Consider the following 12098-nt stretch of genomic DNA (forward strand, 5'->3'; position numbering starts at 1 on the left):
CGAAAAGACGTTAAGTTAGGTTAGGGAGGGAAAGAAGGAATATCAGAACAAAGGGAATGAAACTTTACCGGTAATACCGGTTCCCAAACGCGGGATTTTGTATATTTTATTTGGGCTTAAATTAGAAGTTCAACATTTTCATTTCTCAATTGGGGGGTTAACTCTAAAGAAGAGAATGGTCGTTATTCATAGAAATATGAAGTTGGATAGTGGATGAAGTGAAAATGTAGAGAGAAGTGAATTATTTCAGGTTAAAAGGCATATCAACTAAAAAATAAAAAGTGATCAAATTTAATCATTAACACATATTCACATATGTGACATATCTGAACTCAAATTAGATACCAAAATTAGCGAACCTAAATCCACAATTTGGAGTTGCAAAAACTACTATTATAAGTGCATGAAAGTTTATATCAATATCAGAAACAATAATCGAACACGCCCCGATTTAATATAACTATCAAGAAATTAAAAATTTTGTGGCTTCAACGGATACATTGGCCTCTGAATCTCTGATTGTCGTATCATATTTAAAATATATATTATACCAATTATCGCACAGTCTTTCACGTATAACTTAATTGATAAGAGGATATACTAAACAATTGCGTTAAGATACAAAAGGAGATTTATCCGTCTCGAAAAGTAGCTACGCAAATTGATTATATATTAGATATTCTATAACATTGTCACATTAGTTTGTTCTAGAAATTAATATATCTTATTTTTCTTCCAGTCATTCTATGAAGCCACATAATGTTTTATTATTTCTCCTCCATCAACCATCAACTTTATCTTCCGTCCAAACTCCGCCTCGCTATCCTGCCGTTTATGTTAGTGCTATGCAATTATGCATAATATTCAAAACTATACAAATGCTAAAACGACAAATGAATTAAATCGAGTGATCCAGTCATTAATGGTTTAACACTATTATTATCAAACAAGGTGTTTTTATAGAACAAATAGCTGACAAAAAATTGGGCTGAAGTGCTGAACTTATTCAAGTTTGCCCTGATTTGACCAATCTTTATGTAAATTGTTACCTTTTCCCATACCATCTTTAATACGCAAACAATAAAGAACTAATATTACTATATGATGCATTCTAATTCCAGATGGTACATTTACATAACATTAGAACGTTAAACAATTTCATCAATTCTCTTCCATTCTAATTCCATAATATCCCATTCCATGCCTTTCATCAACAATCAGCATAACCCGTAAATCACAATCTTTCCCTCCCACCCGAAGCTATGTTAAATTGAATAATCTCTTTGTTGGTCCGTACTATATTTACAAAGAAAAGGATGAAATTGCCTTCAGCGGGTGAACCGGTGAAGCTAATACCATAGAAACCAGTAGTTAGCAGTTAATTTGCGAATCATTTTTGTAAATTCTATGACAGAAATAGAACTGTGATTTCCATTCAAGGTGTGGTATTATTTGCCGATTTCTATTTTCATATTTAACATTGGGAACCTGAGGATATGGGAAGAGAGAAGGGGGGAAAAAAAAAAGAAAAAAAATCTGCACAAAATTCCTTAGACCCATACTAGGAAGATCAACTGCAACAATTACCCTGAACTAAGTAGAACCCTCAAGCTGAATAAGGTGCTACTCAACAGTGCAAGAGAGTTGCACAAAAAATTCTTCCCCTCAATGATTTCCCCTCATTATTTGGAGCTCAGTATGGAGTCCATGGATAACGAGAGGAGGCCGAAGCACTTCCGAACCCGTGTCGCATCTAGCCGACATCACTGCTGAGCCTCCTCACCTCTAATGCAGCTCAGTGGCACACTGAAGAGATCCATGAAGCTGTAATAGTACCCAATCTACCCATCACCATTTGAGTCCTCCGAAGCTTTTATCGCTTCAGCAGTCATGAGAGCAGCAACGGCCCGGTGAATTGCTAGATCTGCTCTGTAAAGCAGTCTTTGAGCCCTCTCTCTCTTTAATCTGGCCATGTTATGTGCATGCCGAGCAGCACCTGAGGCATCACGCAATTTAAACTCATCAAGATCTGAACCATCTAATTGTTCAAAGTCATGCCCTTGAGGGCCATCCATTGGGTACTTCCTGTGACCCATCATGTCATAATAGCCCATGTTCCATTGATTAACCCCATTTCTCTTCCCTGACCCCGATAATCTCGGACTATCAGAAATCATGTGTGAATCATTATGATACATATTCCTTGGCTTGTTCCGATGATGTTTAGGTGTATATTTCCTGTCAAACCCACCATTGTTCATAAAATAATATCTCACGCTGCCAGCATCACGTGGTGAGAATCCCCTCAGTGAGCTCTGAGGCAATGGGGAATCATCCAAAGAATCATAATTGTGGCCTGGATAAGAAATCCTTTCATCACCAAATGCAAATCCATTCAATCTCCTTCCTGTGTTTTACAACAATCAGATGTAAGGAGGAGCTCATAATTTGTTCAAACTGTACTTACACAGCTAGTAAATCAAATACTCACCAGGAGTGTGGAAACCGTCATGTTCATACATAATACTGTTTGCATGCCCTGACACTGAAATTCTCTTTTGTGAACGTTGTTTTGATCCCTTGTTCGGTACTTCCAAACCCCTTGGTTTCAAACAGAAAGCAAACATGGGAGGCTTCTCCAAAGGTGCAAACTTGTCCAGGCATCCATTAGAATGAGGGATGTTATTCTTGCTCATGGCTACTTCCCACTCTCTCAATTGTTGTTGGTATCTTTCCCATTGAGGTGGCTGAACAGAATTAAAGTTCAGATATAAAGTTTCAACCAAATCATAACCAAGCACACACATTACACATATCATGTGCCTAGGAGAAAACAGATAATCTTGAGAAAACAAAATGTTAATTACACACCACCAAATTTTAAGCCAGTCAATTTTGAAATTAAACCCACAATCTTTCAAATAAACAGGACCACTTCAAAATTAGCAATGTTGCATCATGCAGCCATATCTCAAGGTCAGTTATAAAAATGGCAAACTTAGAAACACTTGGCTGGATGCGAAGCCAGATATACATTTATGAATTAATAAAACCCAAAAAGTATGCAGGAATATAGATCAATGCCATAGTTATTCACCACCATAAATGCATTAATGCATTGACTTGGTAATGGCTCACTTTGCAATTGCAGTATTAACCTCGCTTCCTCTTCCCTTCCCTTCCCTTCCCCCACTCTCGTTTTATATTAAGTCACAAAAACAGTTCAGTAAAGATAGGTAATTTTTACAATACCTGAAAATGCCGTATCAAAGCCATTCCTCTCTTCTGCCTTTTCTGCTGCCAATATTCATAAATGGTTTTGGCTATAGGCATCGTTGCAACATCAACCATGAGTTCTTCTATTTCAATAGGTGTAAACTGGTCTTGCTTCTGAGCATATGCAGCCTTTTCAAACCTGTCTATTGTCTTCTCAAATATTTCCTCCGAGATCCCATCCATGCTATAATTGTCTTTTTCAGAATTTTGCAAAGTCAAAATCCACTGCTCATCCTCACTGTCCATATCATACAGGACATTTGATGAATTCAGGGCCATATCAACATCTGTTTCAACTTGGCGAAAATATTTAGAACTCCGAACAAAACTAGCTTCAGATTCATGACCATCATTTTCTTCAATCAAGATAACACCTGGAATAGGTATATTTTTAACTGAAGCCGCACGGATGTTACGGTTGTAACATTCCTCATGCATCTCTTTGAAAAGAGCCCACTGACTCCTATCAGGAAATTCTAAGACCCAATCTTTCCCTCCTTTCCACATCATAGCATGCGTATAGCGATTAGTTGATCCAGTTTGCAGAAACTGATGTGCTTTGTATGAGTACCTAGTAACTCCTGCAAGTTTTACAGAAAGTTTCCACTCATTATGGTCAAACAGCTCTAAAACAACCTGGGCACCATATTCTCTCCACCCTTTATCCCCAAGGGTAATCAAGACATTTGCATCACAAGATAAGGACTCCAAATTCTTTTCAGGACCTCTAGCAACATCTGATGGCTTCTTGTCATTAGCTTTCCTAATCCTCTTGTGCGGTAGCCCTTTCTGATGACCCCTATGCCTCGAGCCAAAATCATACCCAGCAAAAGGAACTGAATAAGATACTTGTGTCCGTGGCTTCTTCGGTCCATTACTAAAGCCATTTTGAAGAGAATCAACCTTCCCATCGGACCATCCATGTGACTTGAATCCCAATGTGGAATTAGTTTTGTTTTGATGCCAAGAACTTCGGGGAGCAGTTGGATTGGGGCTTTGAATGACACCTCCATTTATATTCCAAGAAAAATCAGAAGAGTGCTGAGCATAATGTAAATCACCATCGACAGATTTCTCAAAATGATCAACTGAAGGAATTTTAACACTGAGATTACCGCGAAATGAATGAGAACCATCATTAGCTTTAACATCAGCAGTTAAAGAAGTAGGAGACAGTGAGCAGCCATCATCAGCTTTAACCTCATCAGGTAAAGAACTTGAAGGCAAAGTGCACACATCAGAATGATCGGATTGCCACCTTGGTAACTGAATAGCAGCTGGCCTCTCTGGAACATTACAACCAGAAGTTCTATCATCACTAAGACCGATATTCTGTTGATTTTGAGAAAGAATTCCACCACTGCAATCAGATGCACAAATTATCGGATTGGACTTGGCACAAACCAATCCATCACACACAACATCCTTTGATGAAGTCATCATAACTTTGTCCAAATTAAACTCTTCCCTCCTTTCAGAGCAACCATCTGTCTTCAGACCAGAGTCTTCCTGAGCATCTACCAAGGCTTTATCACAAAAGCTTATATGAGCTACTGACTGCTCCATCAGCAACTTAAGATGCAAACTGAGAAAAAATGTGGGTGCAGCAGCAAAAGAAAGAGAAAAAGGAAAAACCTTCCTCTTTCCGGCATCAGAAGACTGATGGGTGTCAACCCGAGTGAACTCTCTAGAAACACCCATAATATTAATCCCCGGTCTAGTCCTCTTTCGCATGATCTGTTCTCATAAAGTCACAATTTATCCAAGGAAAATAAATAAATAAATAAATCAACATAATAGACTTTGCAGTGCCTGACAAGCTTTGAGACAAGACATAAATTAAATGTAGCTAGGAATAGGTTAAATGATGTGAACAAAATAGAACTACCGATCAAGAAACTAGAAAACTAGAAGAAAGTACCTTTACTGTGGATGGCTGCCCACTGATGGATGTAACAGGATGCCCACTTGTTCCATTTTGAAGTGCCTGGATGTTATCATACGTGCATTCAGAGAGATGGAGCTGCTTACTGAGTAAGCAATGTTTCTTAAGCTTTGAATCCAAGTACATCCACTTTGAATTCTCCACTCTTGAGAAATTGTAAAAAGCAAATACAAGTGGCTTTTTAATGACATGAACACTTGAAAACCTGAATCTGATCGATGTAACTGGCAACTCCAAGTCAATATATTCCCCCTGATCGACAGGTTGGTTAAACACCCTAAGGACCCAAAAGACAAATGCCGCAGCCATCTTTGAGCATCCTTCGAACAACAGGAACCTAAGCCCAAACACATTATCAACAAAAAGCATCTCCAAATGAACTCTTGGCCACATGGTTATAACTGTTCCATAACGAAGCAGCAGAACAGCACGGACCAGCCACAAATTGTCAGATCTAAACGAGTCATTCAGCACCGAGCGTATTGGAAAATTGAAGTCGAATTTGAATGCTGCTGACCCTGTGTCCAACCAAAGTTTAGTTACTCCTTCTGAATATGTCAACCGCAATGGACCCTTAGTCTCAACACTCCTGTCAAATGGTTCTCTGACAATGGAACAAGAAGCATTTATATTAGCATGCATCTCTTTAGGGACAAGAGGGGATTTTGGCATTGGCCTACGCCTTGTCCTAACATAGACAATAGGCTGTTTGCCATCTTTGTGGCAATTGGCACTTTGCAATGAGGACTTCTTCCCAAGATTGTCACCTAATTTATCATGTGAAACAGAACCACTGGAGATACTACCTTTACCCTCTCTCAAGTAACTCTTGGTTGAGCATCCCTGTACTTTTACGGGTTCATCATAAAAGGATGAGGCTGTACCTGGAAGAGGACCAGAGGACCTATGTTTTTTAATACCATGCAAAGCAGAAGATTTAACCCGATGAGAAGATCGAGCCAACCATGAGATTATAGGCTCTGTGTCCATACAGTTTTCTCCACAGCTATCATCCTCTGTAATATCATCTCTTACTTGCCTTTCTTTTCTGGACTTGCTCCCTTTTTGTGCATCAGAATCCATACTTTTCTTTACTGTTCTTTTTTCCCCTGCTCCTCTTCGAACTTCACTAGGAAATAAAAGGAGTTTGAACCTCTCAGTTTGAAGGTTAACCCATTCTTGGTCCCGATCATCATATTTGATATGGTGAAGCTTACTTTCTTTGTCATAGCCATCAACAAGGCCATAGTACCAACTCTGGTCCAACGGCCAAAAAACCTTAATTCTCTGGTTCAATACCCAGTCCGGATCCAAATCACCTAACAAAATTTCATAGAAGTGACGCCTCTTCCTGGAACTACCCTTCTCTTTGTCCAGTTTCCTTGGTCTCAAGACTCTATTGGCAGTATCAACTGACGCTGATTCTGAACCTGGAGACTTTGATCCATGACTACTAATATTTCTACTAGAAGGCAGCAAAAAGGACAGACCAGTACAGTTTGGATCAAACCGTGAAGATAGCATCCTTGCTGCATTCTCCTCAAGATTTGCCTCATCATCCTCCCGCAAATGATCAGATATTTTACTGCTATCTATTAGAGGCTCAGCCTCCTTGGCAACCCTAATTCTATCTGAAGCCAAAGCCTTTCGCTTCCTATCCTTCCTCCGTGGCCTCTTTAAAGAGGAATCACCACTATTTACAGCAGAATGACAGGCACTCTCCTCCTTACCCTTGAAATGCTGCACAGAATTTGAATCACAACTCCTACTTTCCTTAATCTGATCAACATCCTTCTGTTTAGTCTCTGAAGACTCAACCCCCCTGTCCAAATCATCAATGCTTAACTTAGGCAACTGATCGCCATTGCAACTTCTACCACTTGGCTGACCTGCCGGGCTCAGTGCTCGACGAACTTCAAATTTCTTCCGCCCCACAAAATCCCTCTTTCGCTTTGGAATACATACAGGACCATCACTGAGAATTAGTGAATGCCTATTAATCCCACTACTGCTACTCAATCCCTGCTTGGCCTCCAACTTATGTTCACACAAATCCTGCCTACTGGAGCCAGGCCCTTTGTGAGATTCTTCATCAACAACCTTCTTGATGCAACCATCAGCATTTTCTAGGCTGCTTAGAGGCAGTTCCTTTCTACTCCTCTTTTTCTTGCTCCTCTTCTCATCGCCACCCCCACCATGATTACTCCCTTTCCTCTTTAGGTTCTTCTCAGGGGCCTCGTTTGTAACTTTTGATTTATACAAACTCTTCAGATCCAAAGATCTCGATTTTTTGGGAATTGCAGCGCCATGTGAGTTCCCTTCTCTATCTTCCATGAACAATCGGCAGTACAGTACCAAATTCCCAAATTTTCACATTCCATCATACATATCGGAACGCTTTTTCCAGATCTGAACCACCAAAAAAGGAAAAGAAAAATCACAACTAATCCCTACACCATTTTCAAAGTACTAAGATCACGAGAATTCTACGCATGCATTGGAATAATCGCATTAAACAACACCGAACATATTAAAAACAAATTCGTAACAAATTCATACACGTACCTCAACCGACACACCGCAGAGCAGTTGATTCCGCCCCCAAATCGCGAGGATCACCACCACGGATCATGAGTTAGGGTTTGAATCTCACCTCTTCGAACAAAAACCCTAATCTAATTGTGAATTTGGGATTGAAATTCACCGATAAATTTCGATTTCAATTTTGCTTTTTTTGTTTTTTTCAAAAACCGCGAGAGACGGACGAGAGCTAGGGTTTCTTTTCAGTTTCGCGAGAAAGGGTTTTTAGATCGAAAAATATCAAAATATTGAAGTAGTTGAAAAGGAAAATAGCTCGGAAAACACAGATTGTTTTTTAGTGACACGTGGCACTGTAGGGTCCGCTGGATCGGAAATTATCGGTGCTGTCTACAATCGTCTATTTCGTGGTCTACGATAAGCAGGACTTTATGAAAGGTTCATGAGCATACGATTGAAATATGAACAGCTCGATTGGATTTTTGGCATGAGACGAGCACGAAGATTCCGTAATGTTCTCGCGGTTGCACGAGACATAGGCGATAAGATTTATGCGCACTGTTTTCTGACGAGAAAATGGAAAGTGAAATCAATTTCCACCGAGTGGTTTGGTAATGGGGCCCTCGTCTTTGGTAAAATATGGAAATGCCATTGAGCTTTTAAGGATCCGTTGGAAATGTATTTTCAGTTTCTATTCTATTCAATATTTTTTTTCAATCTTAAGAAAAATACTCCTCATAAGAAAGGAATTTTTAATTTAAATTAATAAAATATAATATTTATTGAAATATGTAAACGATAAAATATTCTATATACATTATGTGATACATCATTGTACACTAAAACACTTTAAAACCACATCTTAAATACGTAATTACTAAAAAGTGATATAAGCTGACTGTTACATAACTCGAATCCGAATGCATCCGAAATATGCAATAAATATTGAAAATAAATAGTCGATATATGTGACTAATGAATTTTGAGTCTTAGTACATGATATATATTCAGCTCAACTATATATAGTTAAGATGTTTATTCATTTAAGAAGTTTTTATTAGTTTTGGAAAGCTTGAAAAGTATATATGGCTCAAAAGGATGTGGTGCCAAATACCATGTGGCACCCCAAACTTATGCACCTTTCTACAGAAGTAACCTTAAATTTCATTCTCTAATATATAACATAATCAACATTTATTTGTTAATTTTATAAAATGCAAAAGATAACATTTATCAGTAATTCAAATTTTGTCGAAGTGCTATAGAAAATTTCATTGACACCCAGCAGAGAATTGCTTGCATTAACAATAGTATTTTAATCTATTCAATTCCAAAACTCTATTTAGTATTTTTTCGAATACTATAGTTTTTTACTTCCATGAGAACAGCATTTTTACTCTTAAACCTATGATCGACCCAAAATTTCACACCGCTATCCATGTTGTAGTCTTCCTCTTTGCTACAGTTGAAAAGATCATCTAGTTAAAAGTGTGATAGTGGTTTGGAACTTCTAATTGTGAAATGGCCAAAAAGGAAGGAAAAAGAAATCGAGCACCCCATCTACTGGAGTCTCTGGCACATACTCGTCAGATGAATCACTCTCGTTAGACGACCCGATTTCGACAACATAATCTGAATCAGACTTACTCTCGTCTTCTTCAACAATATCGTGAGGTACGGCAAAGTGAATCGGTGTTGCCTTTACCGAGATTGCTTGCGGGATCAAAGAGGACATCCCACAACCACCACCTCCGTCACGAACCGTTGCATATCACTCCATCACATGTTGCAATATTAACCTAGCATATACATCAAATATTACCCTCTGTTTTTACCCAAAATGTCATGTTAATAAGTCTTTCACTCGGCAGCGTGGAGAGAAATCTATATGCAACTCTCCAAACCTCCTTAGAACATATTGCACCTATGTTGCTCAATATGATATTCTTCACTGTGTCTGGAGAATCACGATGGCAAGTCCGCAACATCATAGGTGAATTGCACTCAAAGACTTACTAATAGTCGTGTGTATGAAGAATAAGGAAGAGAATAGAGAATAATGGAATTAGTATATTGTGATGAGCTTGAGTTAAGAACCTTCTTATATAGGAATTTTTTTTATGTAGTTATTTAGGATACTGAGAACGTAGATAAATATGCACACATCCCAGGTACACTGAACCAGATTTCTATATAAACACATCCTAAGTACTCAGCACTGGTTTATGTACAATTACACAGTTGTATCATATCACAGGTGTAATCGTATATTTTTTTTAAGTGTATCATATTCTAGGTACACAGTACCTGGTTGGCGTTATTAATGATTTTTTTTGTCTGTGTACGTGGAATGTGTAATGCATAACGTCAAAAAACTAGTCTCAATCTAAATACTTCAAGGACAGAAGATAATGTCACTTAGCCAATAAAGAAGGAATGTTACATACTCATCGTCAAAAATTAGGTCTTCTTATTTACCTTTATTGTTGTGGAAGAAATTTTGGTAGGTGGTGAAAGAAAAGTTAATGGGATAATTGATCTCGTTCTTGATTTAGTGGTAACTTGTTATGACCCAACTAAGATTGGGCCACTTAATTAGTTGGTTAGCACATTAGAGTTTGTTAGGAATATAAATAAAAGTATCGAGTCATTATATTGAGTATGAAAAAATTAATGAATTTGTCAATTCTTTAGAATTCTTTGAAAATTAGTAACTCATCTCAAATAGAATTGCAAAATTGGTGTTTTATTGAGAGTCTTCCATGGCAAAAAAAAAAACTAAATTCCATCACGAATTTCCAATGTTCGATGATATCAGATACGGTTACCATTGGCTAATTCTCAAAGAACAATTTTAGAATTCTCAAGGAATTAAAGAATTGAATATTGAACTTTGTTCAATTTGGGGTTTCTCTTCTTAACTCGAAGAGGGAGTACTTATATTGATTTAGAGAATACTAACATTGGAAGAGATTAGTAACTCGTCTCGAATAGAATTGCAACATAACTAGTATTTTTCTTAAGGGAGGTAGGCCAATGATGGCAACGACATATAATAAGAATAATATTGCATGTGGAGTGTAGAAGGTATAAGTGGATTTATCTGAGAAATACAATTCACTTACTATTAACCACAGATTGATGGTATATGTCTCTCTACTGATATGGATAGTGCAATGTTCTTTTGACTTTTGGTATCCAATAACACTTACTTTCAAGTATAATTGTACCTTATGGTGATAGAGCCTTTAAAGGTCATGGGTCCTTGTTTTTTTGGTTTTTCATGGTATCCCTTAGCCTGACAGGCTAAAAACTAATCTGTCGCGGTACTGAGCTCTATCTAAGGATTTGTCGCTGCCCAATAGATTGCTGCATGCACAAGACGGGATACAAACCCCCGACACTTATTTAAGCAGGCTAATGAGCTAACCACTAGTAGACCAACACAATTTGGTTTTTATGAGTCGTTGTTGAGGACAATGATAAAAAAAAATGCTTTATCTTATATGCAGTATGAGAAGAGATTAGTAGATCAACAAATACTAAGTTTGTGCTACCAATGATAAAGGGAAGTAGTACTTCGATCTCCTAGATATCCATTTTTTCAATCTCTAGTTTAGCGATTAGAACTTGATCACCTTTGACAATAGATGTGTTAGTGTAGCCATTTCGGGTAAGCAGAAGAATCAGTCAGCAAGTCATTGATAGAAGGAAATCATGAGAGCTTAAAGATATTAATTTGGATGAGTAATTGTAAGTGACAAGTCGCTCTATATAGACAATTAAAAAAGAAGAGTCCAATCATACTAACAAAACACAAAGCAGTGCAATATAAGAAAGGATGCATTAAAAAAATATAAAAATAAATATAGAAAAACATATATTTGAGTCATGATTGTTGCTAATAAAATATAGATCAACGTTGTAGTTCATCTAACAAATTTTACATGGTGGACTTTGTGGTTGAATTCACCAGGAAAACTAAGTTAGTTTAGGACTTTTAATTTTTTCTGCCTGATCCACCAAGCCATTAGGCCAATGTAGAACATAGGATGTTCTATAAAGTGCTTCCAGATGAGATCTTTTTAGATTGAATGCTAAAGAATGTTTCCTCTCCAAGAAAAAACCATTACGATCTTCTATTAGAGAAATGATTGCAATAAGGGAAAACAACTAGGAATGCAATATCTTTTTTTAAAATGATCGACCCTCAATGTAGATGAAATCGCTTATTTTTGTATGATAATGCATAAAAAAATAGGGTAATGGATATTTTTTATTCCAAAAATTTTTGATTTGCAACAAACGTACTTCTGACAGGTAATTTTCAAGAAACTCA

The 12098-nt window shown here is 37.5% G+C and overlaps 1 protein-coding gene across 1 annotated transcript; it reads right to left on the reverse strand.

The window, feature by feature from the left end:
- Positions 1–1371: 1371 nt before the first annotated feature.
- On the reverse strand, positions 1372–8034 carry LOC130943700 (uncharacterized). The gene is made up of 5 exons (XM_057871699.1): positions 7787–8034; positions 5198–7630; positions 3253–5013; positions 2492–2747; positions 1372–2407 (listed from the first exon to the last, which is right to left on the reverse strand). The coding sequence occupies exons 2-5, from the start codon at positions 7553–7555 to the stop codon at positions 1842–1844; spliced, it is 4941 nt and encodes a 1646-aa protein (XP_057727682.1). The 5' UTR covers positions 7556–7630; positions 7787–8034; the 3' UTR covers positions 1372–1841.
- Between the last annotated feature and the right edge of the window lie 4064 nt (positions 8035–12098).

Source organism: Arachis stenosperma, chromosome 8 (assembly GCF_014773155.1).
Source record: "Arachis stenosperma cultivar V10309 chromosome 8, arast.V10309.gnm1.PFL2, whole genome shotgun sequence".
Taxonomy (NCBI): Eukaryota; Viridiplantae; Streptophyta; class Magnoliopsida; order Fabales; family Fabaceae; genus Arachis; species Arachis stenosperma.